At 38.1% G+C, this 17,590-nt stretch overlaps 1 protein-coding gene across 1 annotated transcript in view; it reads right to left on the bottom strand.

The window, feature by feature from the left end:
- The window catches only part of TDP1 (tyrosyl-DNA phosphodiesterase 1), a 35,957-nt gene that overhangs the window by 7,216 nt on the left and 11,151 nt on the right, over positions 1–17,590 (bottom strand). The window contains exons 10-14 of the mRNA XM_059474051.1: positions 14,964–15,143; positions 14,159–14,207; positions 12,568–12,634; positions 7,600–7,707; positions 5,990–6,092 (exon numbers count right to left, since the gene is read on the bottom strand). Of these exons, the coding sequence (XP_059330034.1) occupies positions 5,990–6,092; positions 7,600–7,707; positions 12,568–12,634; positions 14,159–14,207; positions 14,964–15,143 (507 nt within the window). The remainder of the gene's footprint in view (positions 1–5,989; positions 6,093–7,599; positions 7,708–12,567; positions 12,635–14,158; positions 14,208–14,963; positions 15,144–17,590) is intronic.

Below are 17,590 nucleotides of genomic sequence, written 5' to 3'. Positions count from 1 at the left end.
CCATGAGCTTCTCTGGTCTTCTACATCACCTACAGAAGAAATGTGGAGCAGCAGGGAAGGTTCCTCTGCCATGCTGTGAGATGGTTTTATGCTACAACAAACTTCACGTGCCTGATCGACAGCACCACAACTACAAAGCTGCTGCCTGGCACCATCTGAGTTGGACATTTGTGAAACCTTTATTATCACAAAGCACAGTGTAGAACACAACCTACTTCAGCCTCTACCTACAAAGTAAGGACATTTTTCATCTCGTTTTCTTCCTCCCTGTTATCCATTGTTTTCTTCAACCTAGCAGTATTTTTGTTTCTGCTTGATTTCTTCTACACTCCATGCCCTGTTACTTCTTCAGCGTTTTTCTTTCCAGGCATTTTACCTCCTTCTCTTGTTCTACAACTTTGGTTTTCCCTGCCTTTTCTTCCTCAGTACTCAGCAATTATATTTCCCTTTCCTCTGATGCTGTCCCCCAGTGCAGCTTGACTCAGTTCATCCCAGAAGAGTTTTATTTGTCTGTAAGAATTTAACCTATAGAGATCTTCCATTCAGGAAATATTCATCTAAGAAGAGACATCTGGTTTTTCTCAAAACACACTGGAGTAAGTGTCTAGTTTGTGGAATACATTCTTTAACAAGGCTCTCTGAGGAGATTCACATGCTTTTAAAAATAACTCGTGTCTATCTTCACACAGAAATTGAAGTAAGTCACACTTTGTCTGTTTTGAGCATTTCCTGAATGTTGACAGCTCTCACTGCTGTTTCCAAAAAACAAACCAGCAGGACCTTGCAGAAAATAATTTTGTCTGACTTATAAATTTTCCTCAGCCACATTCTATTCTGTCAGAATTTTTCCCTCAGCAACTTTATTTTGCTCTTTGACTGCTGCTTACAGCAATACATTTTGAAATGCTGATAAATACATATCTCAATTGGGAAAGAATTTTTTTGTACTTTTAAAACTTTAGGTGCTGATAGGGCTTCTATTAGTAGCTTAGCATCATACATTGAAAAAGCAGACACTGGGAAAAATGGGAAAAGGAAGTTTAACAGCTCTTACAATAGTGTCTTCCAGTTTTTGCATGCTTTTTTTTGCCCCAAACACAAAGCAGACTGCAGGCTATAAAAAAAGAGATCACAAGATAAAGGTAAGAATTGCTAGCCATACTAAAGTGGGAATTAAGACTGATACCATTACAGAATTTTGATCCTACTGAAGTAATTTTTAACAGGAGACAACTATTATCCCACTGGATGATTATGGGATTGATGTTTCCAATGCCACTAACAGAAACATAGTCCTTTTTGGCAAAACTACTTAAAAACTTGCTGGTTTCAGCAGCAAAGAATTAAGCGTGCAAACAAACTACAGGGGCCAGGCTCATCAGGCCAGCAGAATACACAGCAAAACCTTCCTCAACACTGGGCACAATTATTCCCAAGAGAGCTTTATCCAACTGTACCAGAAGAATTATTTATTTATTTTTTTAATAGGAAGCCAACAGTGACAAACTCAGGTATCTAAATCTGAAGGTTCTTGGTTTGGAACATATGTGTCTGGGTGTCTTTAATACTGGAATTTGAAAACCTTGTGGCAGTTCTGTGAACACTTAAAGCGAGGCTTAGCATCTTGAAGTCTACATACAAAATCTTTGTTTAATTACATTATTAGCTTTCCTACTCCCACTCCATTTTACATGGGATGAAAGACTTCATCTAAAAATAGAGAAACCAAAGAAGAAAGTGGTATTACATTGCCTTGGAAGTTGATGTTACAAAGAGCTTAACCAGCTTGATTTTGGTTCTGCTCTAAGTTGAGCTATGACAGAAGGTGCCTGGCTCAGTTATTCAAATGCAGAAGAAATTTAGGCAGTTCAGTTCTGAAAATCACATGCTAATGCCTGGCTTATCTCTAATCCAGTTCACACACCCAGACCCAGAGTCAAGTACAAAACAGCACTTCACTCCAGTGAGTATTCAACATGAAATACAGCACTTCAGAATCTGAAATATTGTTGTTAGTTGTCTGAGTTTGATTATCTAGATATAATTACAGGATTTGATAGCACTAGGTAGGCAATTATGGGTAGGTTTCCTGTTTAATAGCATCTGTTATATTTTTCTGAGCTTGTATTTCTAAAAGCTGACAGAGCCAGTATCATATTCATGAAACCTCTAAAAAGATTTAAGTATTTCACAAATTTTTATACTATTTTACAAGTCAAGCTCAAATTATCTTAGCATCTTACCAGACACAGAAGCTGTGAGGAAGAACCATTTACTTAAAAGGCTTTCCATTAGTCACTTCCAAGATTTTTCAAACAAAATAATTACTGGAACATGCTTCCCAGAACTCCATACTTTTTGGTCATTGCATTCTCACTGAATGTTTTACCTGTTAAAGATATACTTTATCTCAGCCTCTGGAAAGGAATCCCCAGCAGCTGAAAGAGCAAGTTGAAAAAGAGTGTGCATGTAGGAGGTGAGAAATGGAGATGGAAAGGGAAATGTAGTTCAAACACAGGACAATCTTACTTATAATAAGCATTATTTTTTACTGAACAGAAGCTTGTGATCTAATGCCAGCATCAGCTGATTTTTCCCTAAACACTAAAACTCTAAATGATAACAGCTGTTGCTATATTGGGAACAACCATTCAACATATTTCAGAGAGTCTGTATTAGCACACCAGACCAAGACCCAACCTCAAAGTATAATTTTGGAAGCATTTTAAAAAAAGACAAAAGCTGGCAGTCAGCTGATAGCAAGTGAGGAACGACCCACTTCCAAATTTGTATTCAGCAGAAAATAGAAGGCACAAACTGCAGAGCTAGAGGAGTTCTTAAGATAAGTGACATGAAGTGTGTGCTATGCAAATACACCAGGGTAGTGTGGCCAGGTAGTTCCAGGTGCTGGATTAAGGCTCCAGTCTTTTCTGGGACATGGGTTCAACTTCCATCACAGCCAGGAATATTTTAATTGGATTGGATTATATGATCTTAAAGGTCTTTTCCCAGCCTAAATGATTCTATGATGCCAAGTCTTAACTTCTACCAGAATACTTGTCATGAACTTTGTGATAATACTGCATGAAATAACCTAAAGAAACAGAACTATCAGAAACTGGCAGCATTAAATCAGCATTCTGATACCTAGAGCATGGTGAGTCCCTTGAGGCCTAGGAAAGCTCAGTTATGTTTCAAAGCACTTCATGTAGTTTATATTTTGCATAGCTTTAGCTGTGAACAAGCATTTCTGTTTCTAAAAATTTTAGTCTATTCCAAGTTCTCTGCTATCTTCACTTAAAACTACTCCACCACATAGCACTCTAAAACCACAATGAACCAGTGTGACAAGCAGACAAGTTATCAAAGAAGCACTTTTTATGCAGCTAACTGCAGGGCATATGCATAAGAAATTCATAAACTAAGCAGTGCAACTTGAGTATCAGATGACTGCATGTACATAAGCCCAGTATCAGTATTTGTCTGACTACCTCCTTGTTACCAAGGGTCTCTGCAGGCACACACTTCTCAGGGAAGAAAGGAAAGCAGCTGCAGTGTCTCTCCCTGCTTTGCTCCCACATACATTGTGGGATATCACACACATGTGATAATCAGGTGACCTCCTCTGGTTGACAGTCTCCACAATTAATTATCAATATGTAGGAAACTGGGAGAAGAACTAAGTATTCTCTTCCAAAATACATACTGTTCTATATTCTTGCAAGTTTTAAATGAGCTTCAATTAAGTTATGCTCTGAGAAGTCTGAAACCCAAACATAAGATTATCTTGAACACACTGACAGGTTTTAGTACAGCCATCTAAAATCTGTAGAAATTATAAAAAAGCATAGGAGCTTTCTATAAGAAAGGCAAAGACAAGGGAGTTGAAGGCTGTAGAGAGAAAGCACTGTATTCACACCATGGTTAGCTAACCTGTTACACACCACTTTGTAAAAATACAGCAGGCCAAACAGACCCAGTGAGGAGAACCCTGAGAACACCATTATGTAATAGTTTTATATCTGGATCTGTTTCTCTAGAATCATATTTGCATTTTAAGTACAACCTTTGTCCCTCTATTTACCACCCTCCCAACCCAAATGATACAGAGGGAAAAAAAAAATTGAGAAAAATAAAAGTGATCAAAAAATCTCCCCTCTAGGAACAACTGAGCAGGATAAGAACTCATCATTCTAGACAAAGATAAAGGTGTCTGGAAAGAGAGGTATGAAAAGGATGATTAGGGATCACATGGGTCTTGCATCTTTCAGTGCAAGGAAAAAAAACCTTCAAATGAGTAACTTTCAGAACCGCCTCATGTGACATTATAACATTGTGGAACTCAGCCAGAGCAGACTGTGACTGCCAAAAGCCTACAGATATTTAAGAGCAGACAAGAGATGCTCACAGAATAGGCCTCTAAGTCGTGAAATATGCAGGGACAAACTACTACATGAATGCCTGGCCATTATAATTTCACCCAGCATGGACCTGTTATAGCAAGCCCACAGAAGGGCCACAAAGATCATCAGAGGGCTGGAGCACCTCTCCTACAAAGACATGCTGAGAAAGTTATTATTAGAAAGTTACATGACTGTGTCATCTGGTGATCAGTTATGTTTATACAAACCCCTTAATTTACTAGGTACAAATACACCAGTACCATAGACTCTTTGCCTGGCAACACCTAGAGATAGCCAACTGGAAACTGGAGTACCCAACTCCCAAGAACATTAATTTATCCCTTTCAGGTCAGTTGCTGTTAAAAATTTTTGCACAGCTTTGTTTGCCCAGTGCTTCATTAATCTGTTATTAACAGTTGTTTACACAAATGGTGTTTCCTTTTTTAGAGCTTATTGATATAAAAAACAATGCTTCCTGCTATAAGAAGCTCTCTGATAAACACATTTTCTTCCCCTAAACCATGCTGGAGAAAAGCATCTCTAAGGTTCATGATATCAGAGACCTCACTACTATGCAAACTCATTATAAATGTCAAGATTGAGATACAGGAATTCTTTAGCTGCACTCAGAAACCATCAATCTTAATATGCAGTCTCAGGAGACTACAATTATCCAGTTAGGGTAGGCAAACATTTTTACAATTCCATAATATTAGTATATATTCATTTGGGACTACATTACTAATCAGTAGAAATGACAGAACATTATGTGATCATCTGTGAATATTATCTAGGAAATAAATACTCTTTATCAGCAAAATATTTCTAAGGACTTTTAGCATACAAATACTTTTTCACAGAAAATTGCAGTGGTCTTCCCTGGAAAGAAGAAATTTCACACAGGAAGAAGTCTGAATGGTTTGTGATCACAGACTAACTGCTGTTGAGAACATTTTGGTACTGTCAGCTCATCAGAGAGAAGGAGGAATCAGCCACATCTTGCATCTCCTCCCATCAGATAACAGACAAAACCCAATCTAAACAAAGAAGGGAAGATTTTTTCTTAAATACAATGTGTAATTAAGGACTTTCTAGCACAGGATTTCATAGAGGGCTAAAAACCAGCAAATGTAGATCAATAAGGAACTTGATGTTAAGAGAAAGTCACGTGACTGCAAATGCATTTCAGAGAATGACCAAGAACAGCGACTGGGGCAAGATTAGGAATCATTTCTCAAGTTACACCACACACGCACCTTACATTAATGTGAATATGCACTCACAGGCCAGTTTTAAAAAGCACAAAAGAAGAGATTTGATCATCCTTTCCAATAACATTTAGGTATATGTTACAATTTCAAAATATTATTGCCTGTGAGTAAGAGGAAAAAAGCCATAATACCAAATCCATACCTGCTGTGTAGAAAAACAAGACTATGAATACCTGTGAATACAAATTTGATTTCCTATTAACTTTATCTGGAAATACAGAACCTACTGATCAGATTATTCAGTTATGCTTGTATTCATAACTATTTGCAGATTTTCATGATATCTCAGGATTTGTGCTTGAACTATGGACTTACAAATGCTGAAGGCAAGAAAAGAACTCCAAGTTCGTAGGAACGGATCATCAGCTGGCTGCCATTTTTCTCCAGAGCTCCCCAGGCTGCTTTAGATAGATTGGCACTATGAAGAGAAACAAAGCATTTTAGTGAGGCACAATCTTCAATGCAGAAAATGTTTAAAGAACATAGCCTAGCAATGTCCTTCTAGCAGGAGAACTTAAATTCAATCAGAATAGTCTTCTCACAAAAAGTGACTTGGTTGTTATTCCTTGTTGTTATTTTTACAGCACAGTGGGAGCAACAGAGACAATATGTAGAAAGGCATTCATACAACACATGTGGATAATTATACAAGCCTATTTCTGTCATACAGATCTACAAGACAAATTCAGCCTTTTGAATCTTCTCTGCAGAAGGAATTTCAGAAAGGAATTTGGTACTGGTAAATAGCTTCAATTTGATGACTTAAGCAGATTAAAGGCTACCTCAGTTAGGACTAGCTACAATACCTTCAGTACAGAGTGGATTTGCATTTTACATTTTACTATAGAGTGTTAAACAGTATCTTTTGCTCTTGGCATTTTGTTCTTGGATCTATTTATGATAATAAATACTTAAGAGGTTTTACGATAACAAATACAAAGAGGTTTTGTTTCAATTTGTTATTCAGCACCATGCTGTATTTAATCTTTCAACAGTATCTACTACAAAGGAGACCAATTTGGGAGTCAAAAATATATGCAATTCTCTTGTCAAAATCTACTTCTACAGCACAATATGAAATTTACACCTTATGCTTCAACTGATGGACATACTGGCTACTGTTTGGTAACAGCAAATGGTGGAGCAGAAGAAACATGAGAAGAAAATAAAGCAACCATGAATTTCTGTATTAAATGGAGTGAGCATCAGATTTAAACTAATCATTACCACTATTGCAAGCAACAGTATCTATGAGTGATGAAATTTAAAGAGACTAAATATAAAGAGAAAGAAATATTAAAGTAACTGAGCATTTAAGAGTAAGGACAGATCATAATCTGTCGAATATAGGGTTGCATAAAAACTGAAACATATCTGTATTTTTCATTTACAACAAGACATTCTCCCTTCAGGTCAAGAAATCCTTGCTTTCTCTTATGGCTTTTTAAACAACAGAAATATAAAGCTTGTACTTCCAGGCAGACTGCTAAGCAACTCAATCTGACAAGAGATCAGATTCCAAATTCTATGTTTTATTACAGTAGGGCAGCCCAAGTAAAACTTCAGCTAACCTAAACTCTGTTTTGTAGAAACCAGCACATTCATACTATAGCACACCATATCTTTAAGAAACTTAACCCAAATTTAAAATATTTATCACTTTAGTTGGTGTTGAACCCCAGAACTGGCAGTCACAACTCAGACAAGATTTTAGTGTGATTATCAACTGTTTCTGATGTAATAATTTCAATCTGCAGCCTTGAATGGGACAATGCAATGGAGAAACATTAAATATGGACAAAAATTCGTATTGCTATTTGAAGTATTATGTGGGTTATGGAAGTAACTCACCTGGGCCTGCAGCTGACAATAAAACCCCCATATATAAAGTTCTTAAGTGAGAGCTGTACTGGTTAGATGTTTACCTTGTTACCAAGAACCAAGCAATCTTCTGGAAGTCAGGAGAGAGTCTCATGTAAGTCTTAATGTGAGGCATGGCATGAGTTCGACCCGTGACTTCTGCTGACCATTTGCTAGAAAAGCAAAAGGAATTCTTTTCATACATGGTTTTATTTTCAGGTCTAAAAAATACCATATGACAGCACCATGAATTCATGAGTACTACATATACTTGTCACACTCAATACTTACTTCTCCTAGAGAAAATCTTAAAATACTACATTTAACTGAACTGTTAACAATTCTACTAGAAGTCAGAAGGGCAAGGGTTTTTTTCCTTAAAACCAGCCCAGAGAGATATTCTCCTCAGTGTGCCAGGTTCTCCTAACAAGTTTTTTCCACCTCTCAGTTCCTTGAGTGCTATCTGGAACAAAGTCTAAACTTCTGGACAATACACATTCTTTGAAGACTATCAATGGTTATGACTTCAAGCAACCGAGTTTGGCACCAAACTAAACCCCACAGAATCCTGAGTGTACTACAATTTATTATCCATGACATAAAGGCAGGGAGCAACTGGTAGATTGTTGCCGCTACTCTTCCTCTTCCCCCTTCAGTGCCTCTAAGCTACTGAGAAATTTGAGGGTTTAAAAGAATAGAGGTCATATCTATGTGCATATAAAAAAATTAGATTAAAAAAACAAGCCATTGCTGGATTGCTTCAGCATCAATGTTAAAGTAAGCAAGCAGTAAATGTATGTACATAACTGAAAGTATGCAGTCACAGCATTAAGAAGCACTTTATGTTCATAGCTGTTAGTTCTCATCCAAATTTAGGAAGAAAGCGTAACACACCTTCCCAGAGACATTTCTTTCCACAGACTTGAAGGAAGACTCCAATTTCAGTTGTCACAATCCTGCTTCCCTAACATAGCATTCTATTCTAATTAGCAAATCCAAAAGAATCAATTAACTCTGAAAAACTTAAGTGCACTGTGTTCCTCTAAAAGCCTGAGCCGACTGACTTGGAAGGGCTGGAATTATTTACCTAGGTTGACTTTCAGGACTAACACAATACAGTGCACTTAAAATTAAGAGGCTTTGAACTTCATGGGTGAGGACCTAGTTACTTTAACAACCCTATCCCCCCTGATCAAGGAAAAAAGACCTCTGAGAACTGGTCCTGTACTCTTAAACAGCAAGAGCTGAAACACTCTGCACATTTGATGTAAACTAGACTTCTTTATATTTTGATGCAAGCCACATCAAATTCTCTTTCTATAGGACAGATGAAGATATATATGATACAGAATTAGCTGACTAAACTTGTCTTCCCCTACAAACTCCACACTTTCCATACATACAAATTGTAAGGCTGAATCATGACTCAACCACCCTGGTTAATAGCTTTTCTCTCACAACTGACAAGCATCTTTAAGTTTACGGGACACAAATACTTAGGTAATTCCAATAAAATTGTAAAAATGAAAAACAGGAAAAATAAGTAGAACTGGGAATTTAAAATTTATTTTCTTTAGATTTACCCCACTGCTTTGCCCTGGGACTAACTTCTCCCCTCACCACTAACTGCAGTTATTCTGAGATACTATCTCAGTCTACTAACTTTCTGCCTCCTTATCTTAAGACAGATACAAATAGTGTGCCTTAGCAAGAGTAATACCACTTCTATCTATTACCTACAGTACTCTAACTGCAGTTTGGTTTCATCTAAAATGATTGAAACTTATTTTAGAAAGTTGAAATCAGAAAGGGGAAAATACATTTTGGCCATGTTTTCCCTAGCAGGACAGCACAAACATGTAAGGATTAAAAGGGGAAAATGAATGCCAGTTTTGGCCGGGATAGAGTTAATTTTCTTCATGCTGGCTAGTATGTATGGGGCTATGTTTGGATTTGTGCTAGAAACAGCACAAACACAGATATTTCAGGTGTCACACACAGCCTTTTCTGCCTCTCACACCACCCCAGTAAATAGTCTGGGAGGGGACACAGGCAGGACAGCTGAGCAAAGGGATATTCCAGACCATGCACCATTATGCTCAGCACATGAAGCTGAGGGAAGAGATGGTGATGGGGGGGTCATTCAGAGTGATGGCCTTTATCTGCCCAAGCAACCACTAGGCAACCAAGCAACCACTTCCTGGGGATGACTGAATACCTGCCTGCCCAGGGTGGGGTAAACCAACTAATTTTGATTTGCTTTTATGAGTAGCTTTTGATTAATTAACACACTGTCTTTATTTCAACCCACAAGTTTTCCCATTTTACTCTTAGGATTCTCTCCCCTATCCCACTAGGGGGGTAGGAAGGAGGGCAGAGGAGCCCAAGTAAGTGGCTTTGTGGTGCTGAGCTGCAGGCCAGGACTAAACCATCACAAAATCCTGGAAACTGAACTGCACAGACATATCCAATTCATAAACAGAGACAGGAATAACTAATTTTCTACTACACCACCTCTTGAAGCATTTAGTTCTCTTACTTCAAATACTGAAAGAATTTTCTATCTTAAGATACTGGCAACAAGGCTTGAGAGAAACTAAAACACCTCATCTCATTAGTTTCAACCTAAGAGAACACTTATGATCTCTGTCTCTCATCTTTTATGATTTTAGGGGAACAACACTGTACTTCTGCAAACTGGGAAGAAAACTCAAAACTTATTCAAAACTTTATAAATCTAAAGAACATGCAAAGCTCTAATACAACAATCATCGTGGACTTGTCAGGCATATGTCAAACAAATTCTTTTCCAACCAAGAATTCCACTCTTTGAAAATCAATATTTGACAAAGTGACTGCACAAACATAAGGCACACCATATTAAAAGCAAATAAACTAAAAGGAATGTTAAAATACAATACTATTAAAGCTGATCAAATGTTTTGAAAGCAGCAATTAACAAAAATTACTAATAATTGCAAATCTGTCCTCATAAATTAGTAATACTGGAAGGGAAAACAAGCAATAATACCAGAGAGAAAACTCTGCAAATTACTCTGTTTACACAGTAGCTAATCTAACAAAGCAGTCTAGTCATCATTTGCTACAATCAGAAAAGTAAAAGCAATATTAAGTTTAGTCACACTATTTAAAAAAAATTAAAGTTCTGAGCTGTATTATAGGTTAAACACACTCAACTGGCAGGAGAGAGAAAATCAGCCCACAGACATTATAAAAAGTCTGGGGCAGACATCCTGCCTCTTCAGTTGAGAGGCTGCAGGACACCATCTTCCAACTCCATTAATCTCTCCCTACTTGCAAAAAGGAGTTATTAATTTTCCTTTACTGTAAGCATAAAAGATTTGGGGTTTTTTCCTTGCAGCTTTGGTAGAATCCCTAATTTCCTGCTGTTTCATACTACTTTCCAGTTTGAAGAAGTATTTGCTAAACTCCTGTAAACCCTCCACTGCCCAAAGATTTGCATTATAGCAAGTCTTTCAAACAGCTCATCTTGCATTTACACCTAGTGAAACCTGCTGTTTTCTGGTTGTCCCAGGTTCCACAGATACAAAGGTGCAGTCTGCCTCCTGCCCTGTGGTAAGAGTTTACCTGCAGGCTCTGCTCAAGGCTCCTGTGCTGCATTATGGCAGGGTAAGGGCTGCACCTGGGCAGTCACTACAGAGCACAATTCTGCAGGGCCACTGCCATCTGCAGCCAGTTCCACAGCTGAACCTCAAACAGCCCTTCTGTGCCAGAGCAGGTCCCTGTATGTCCAAGGAGACAGCTATGTGGGCATTTTCTCATTGAAAAGGAATAAATAAATGAATTATATCATTATTAAGTAACATTCTGTGTATTAAATAAGAGACTAACTGAAAAAAGGTTACGTCTGTTTTCTAGTAAGATTCTCATGAGGTATGATGACAGAAACCAAATTAAGACTGCACAAACACCTCCAGATTGATGAGTATTTTGCTTTTTGAATCATGACTGAACAAACTTGAAAGCTTCAAGTTGATTGCAGCTTTCTTCCTTTGCTGACTGTATTCAGAGGACACAGTTTAAAGGCAGGAGACAGAGCCTCACATGCTTTCTGCCCGAGTTCCATTCCTTGGACGTTGACCAGCAAGGTTCACAACAGCAATCACCTTCACTCTAGAATGAAAGATGCTCTCTGCCACAATCAATTCTACTTCAGTCCCCTGAACATACACCCAACTGAACACAATCCTACTTCTTACCAGAAGCAACAAAATTTTCTTACCAGAGCAACTTCTGTCCAGAAGAGTTAACAGTTTCTGATGAAAGGAATGGGAAGTTGTGGTCTTGTAAGAGGTTACAAGTTCTATTAATTTTATTTTTGATCTTTGCAAAACAACTTTCTCCATTGTTCTCTAAACATGCATAAGTTTTTAACAATTCAGCCTGAGGGAGACATCTGGCATGGAATGCGTCAGACTGTTAGAATCTGGCACAACTAGCAGCATATGGAAATAGAAATTTTTAATAGAAAATGTCAGGCATCTTTAACAAAAGATTTTGCCACAAGGGACTGAGAATGTTTGCAGCAGGACTGCTGTACTTACAAGAAAAAAATAAAGCAACCACCAAAAAAAGCCTTTCTAGTCCTCTTGTGGCTCAGTTGAAATCCCATTAATACAGAGGCACAAGTGGGGAAAGTGAAATACAGCCGGAAGTTGAGGAAAAAAAAAAAAAGGAGTAACATCATTCCTGTTCAGGGAAGGAAACATTATATAAAAGCTTACAGAACCTTTAATCCAGTAGCAACATTATCCCAACAACAAAATTATAATTTTTGTAGATGAACAGCATGTTTTCTACCAACTTTTGGAGAGAAGACCCAGCAGATAAGCAACTTAAGGCCTTTATTTTAAGGAGTTTAGGAATATCATACTTGTAACCACTTCCACTTATTTGCTTAAGCACTCAAACATTATAGCACTGTAACTTTAAACATACAATCTGAATTAAAAAAAAAAAAACAAAACAACAACTAATGGAGTTCTACTTACTGAAAATAGGAATGCAACCACAGCTGTTTCTGTGCTGTCTGTATACTGTAAGGAAGTGAGCCACCAGCTTAAGGAAAAAAGCAGAACATGTACATTTATTTTCTGGAAGACATTCTAAAAGCAGCAAGTATCTTGGGGAATAAGCTATCTGTCCTACCTTCATGAGTTACTTTCAGGAAATTGTTAAGTGCTCCAGTAGTATAAAATGGTATATACTTGCTGGAGTTCTTTCCATCTTATAATTTAGCAAGTTCCTAAACATTACACAGAGTATTTACACTAGGAAAATCAGAAACTGTATACAGGGAGAACTATGGATAGTTTTTTTATATGATACTACTTGATATCAACAGATTGGAATCACTACCCATACAAAATAGAGGAAATAAATCAAGCAGCTTTCAGAAGAAAAAATAAACCTTCCAAATCCCAAACAATGTTATTTTAAAAAGAACTTCTATGATAAAATTATATTTGTATTGATTTGGCCTTTGGCTAATGCATGTTGTGATTTCTTGAAATGGATTTAAGAAGAATCAGCCAGGCATACAGAATTATATTAGTGTTGTGTAGTAAAAGCATGATGCAAAGCCTACTGTATTCAACATGTCCTAGAAGACACCAAATGAACTCATTACAAAAGCTTTACTACTCTCAGGAATGCACTAACTGCAGGAGTCTAAAGAACTGTTCACTTGCACAAACACAGAGTCATGTAATTCACCAAGTGTTGTGGGTCTCACCCTCTAGAATTATTTACTCATTTGCTGCTGTGAGAAAAGAACTAGGAAGAGAGCAAAGCAGGTCAAACTTTAAAGGGTATAAAGAAAACTTTAACAGAATTAAAAGAAAAAGAACAAGAAATCAGAATAAACCTTCAGAACACTTCTCTTTCCCCCCACTCTATGCCTATAAATTCTCTGGCTGCAATTTCTATGTATGTCCAAACACTAACCAGAGGAAAGACAAAAACTGCTGAAAACATTCATGCTAGCTCCATGATCAAAACCTACCAGCTGCTAAAATTCAAAAGCTAGTCATGCATAGGAGCATAGCTATCCTATATAGCTTGCAACAGGAACAGTACTTGTTCCTGTTTCAGGTTGGCTGGGCCCATGCTTTTACAAATATGACTTAATGAAAATAAACATGGCAATAATGAACAAAACAGTTGTATATACAATATTAAAAAAGAAAGACCAATAACACTTTAGCCTCCATTCTATCTGATGTGCAGAATAACACTGCAATCAAAACAGAAGAATTTGACACACTCAAACATGAATTTTCTGCCAAAATGAAATTATGACTGGAGTAAGAGCAGTGGACAGGAGCTGTTGATTTCCTATGCAGTGACATATGAACATGGCTAGGATAGACAAATGTTACAAACCAATGCCCACAAAACCTTATCTATTCCATCACAACAGAAGTCAGAGCTCCAGCAAAAGCAGAAAGATTCTACTGCCACCTATTCTATCCCATTATCAGCAAGATGAGAACTTCATGTTCATTTAACATCAACCACTGAAGTGATTCTGCAGGACATTATGACCACAAAAAGGACATAAATGGGGATTCATCTGCTTACCAGGATAGCCTTCTAGACTTTGCCTCACATTGTTCACAGTAGGATAAACCTTCATGGAGATAGAACAAAAAGTAACTTCAATAACACAGCTCTGAATAGACAAGCTGTTAATTTTCAAAAACACTTTAAAGAAAACCTGAGAAAAAAAATATTAAAAGCTTCATTTCTTTGAAGTAATAAAATTACACTGCAGCTTACAACTACAATTGTACCAGTAACACAGAAAATCTAATATTTTTACCACTCTTATAGAGCTAACCAAAATTAGCTAGGAATTCTCAAGTAATACTGCTTCAGCCACTTCCACAGCAGTCAAAGTTAGTTCTTAACATTATTTTATATTTTAGTCTCACACCTCAAATACGAGATATGAGTATGCAGGGGATTAGCACATGGTAAAGGCATAGCTTGACCATCATATTTCCTTGATTTAACAAACTCCTGCTACAAACTTTTCTACTTCTCCCCTTAATTCTGCTAATAACCACAGGTATTAATGACTAAGGATTCAGCTACATCTCAGCAGGAAAAACAGCTGCATCTACAAAACCCAATGAAAGACAAGCTGTAGAATGAGAAGATAATTTTAATGAGATGACATAAATCTAGTGTCATGCAGATGGAAATTGTGGTACATTTTTATAGCAAACCACATACAACTAAATGGCTTTAAGTGGCATATATATAATTTCATGATCAAAACTGCATTACTGTCTTCCAAAAGTTAAAAGCAAAACAATGACTAAGATTTCCAAAACAAATGATTTAGTGTTAAATAAAGGTCACCAGCACCTCAAAGACATACCAGATGAATTGGGACATCACATTTACGGAAAGCTGTCACACTGCTGCCAGCAGCCACCAGGCTGTCCTGGAACTCTGAGCACAGCCACTTGGACCCATCAGCTCCCATGGAACCAATGCTTGAGAACTGTCCAACAAGAGGCCAGGACTCTGGGATTGGCACAGCATGCTCCTTCAGAAGCTGGTGAGGAGAATTAAAACACTGTTAGACCTCAACACACACGGAATACCTTCATCAGCTTCATATCACTTTTGATATAATAAATCCTCTGTAATTTACTTCTGATAATGAAGGAGATTAACATTCATACTACATATTTAACTTTGCAATGAAAAAAAATCATTGGGCTTTCCAAATAAACTCACTTCAAGAGAAGATTAAACATCACAAGTTTTATCCAAAAGCACCAAAGCCACCCACTAAATAATGGGTGAAAAGAATGTTAGCAACTCTTTCTAAAAACATGAAACATTAACTTCAGAAGTTCCAACAAATAAAACTAAATATTTTTCATATTTGGTGGTTGTTGGCCATAAAATTCCTCTTGTATCCTAAAGCCATGACACCCAGCTACAATGGAAGTCTACAATAAGAGGGGAAAAAAGAACAATTGAAGAGAAAACTGAAATGATCCTTTTAGAGGAGTTCTTAAGCTGTGAATGGAATTTAAAGTCACATTAAAAACAGATTTATACAGACAGATACTAAATTGTATGTAGTTGCCACCTTTACCCCACTCTAGAGAAAACACACAATCTAATGGCTTCAGTCATCAATGTTAGTATCATCAGGTCTACCTGCATTGTCACTAAAAACCTTTTTAAATCACAGAAACATCTGCCACAAGATCATCTTTTTCCCTTACTAGCTTTTTCTGTTTTATTTTTTCTTCGTTCTATATCTAAATACGCAAAAAACATCAGACAAAGTGTACCAGAAAGGACAAGCTCTTAATGAGCAAAGGGATGTCCACAAGAGTAACCTCATGTTGAAAAGCAATATGATACATAAATATTCTGTATGTCACACAAGTTTGCCACAGACCTCATTAGATTTTCATATAAAATTCATGACAGTATTTGAAATAATGCCATTTCAGCAAGAGGTGCAGGTTAAAAATTCTTCAATTATGAGAAGAATTTAATAGATGACTTGAAATACCTCATCAAATTCTGAAAAACAAAACCCCCCCCCCCAAAAAAAAACCAAAAAAAAAAAACCCCAAAAAAAGGGGCCAAGCCAAACAAGAAGGGTCCCTGTAAACTTGATATATGCAATCTTGAAGATTTACCATTACAGCTCACCTAAATAAACATAAGACCTCTAAAAGCAAGAGAGTTCAACTATTAACATAATACTGTCACATTCACCCCAACCATATCCCTAAATCCCACATCTGCACATCTGTTAAATATCTTCAAGGATGGTGACCCCAACATTTCCCTGGGCAGCCTGTTCCAAAACTCAACAGACTTTGAAGGAAGTTTTCTTAATATCCAAACTTTATCTCCCCTGGCACAACCTGAGGCCATTTCCTCTTGTCCTATCACTTGTTACTGGCGAGAAGAAACCAACGCCCCTCAGCTACAACCCCCTTTCAAGTAGCTCTAAAGAGCAATAAGGTCTTCCTGAGCCCTTTCTCTCCAGGCTGAACACCTCCAACTCCCTGAGCTGCTTCTCCAGCACCATGGTCCAGACCCTTCACCAGCTCTGCTGCCCTTCTCTGGACACACTCCAGCACCTCAATGTTCTTGTGAGAAGAGGCCCAAAACACAGCACTCGAGGTGTGGCCAGTGCTCAGTACAGGGGAAAATCACTGTCCTGTTGGTCAGACTACTGCTGACACTGGCCAGGATGCCACTGGCCTTCTTGGCCACACACTGGCTCATGTCCACCTGTTGTCAACCAGCACTCCCAGGTCCTTTTCCACCAGACATCTTTCCAGACACTCTGCCTCAGCCTGTTGCACTGCATGGGGCTGCTGTGACTCAAATACAGAACCTGGCATGCAGTCTAGTTGAATCTCACACAGCTGGCCTCCATTCATCAATCCAGCCTGTCCAGATCCCTCTGGAGAACCTTCCTAGCCTCCAGCAGATCAACACTCCCCTCCACCTTGGTGGGCTCAATAAGGAGCCCTGGGGAACACCACTTATGACTGTCTGCCAGCTGGATGTAACTCCATTCACCACTCTGATATCTGCCATCTAACCAATTTTCTACCCAGCAATGAGTGCACCCATGCAGACCAGGAGCAGCCAGTTTCTCAGGAGAATTCTGTATGAAGGCTTCACTGACATTCAGGTAGACAACATCCACAGCCTTTCCCTGACCCACCAGGCTGCCACAGAAGGAGATCAGGTTAGCCAAGCAGGATTTACCTTCATACTCATGCTGATTGGGCCTAATGCCCTGAGTATCCTCAGTTAGCCAGAACACCTGATAAATTATTGAAAGTGGCTCAATGAGCACTTCTGCCAGCTCCCTCAGTGGATCCCATTTGGTCCCATGGACTTGTGTCCATTTCAGTGTTGCAGCAGGTCACTGACCAGTTCCCCTTGGGTTATGGGGGTTTCATTCCACTCTCTGTCCTTGTCTTCCAGCTTGGGGAGCTGGACACATGGAGA

Source organism: Ammospiza nelsoni, chromosome 6 (genome assembly GCF_027579445.1).
Source record: "Ammospiza nelsoni isolate bAmmNel1 chromosome 6, bAmmNel1.pri, whole genome shotgun sequence".
NCBI classification, from domain to species: Eukaryota; Metazoa; Chordata; class Aves; order Passeriformes; family Passerellidae; genus Ammospiza; species Ammospiza nelsoni.
Note: the sequence above shows the minus strand (reverse complement) of the source record. Positions and strands in the feature narration are given on the sequence as shown.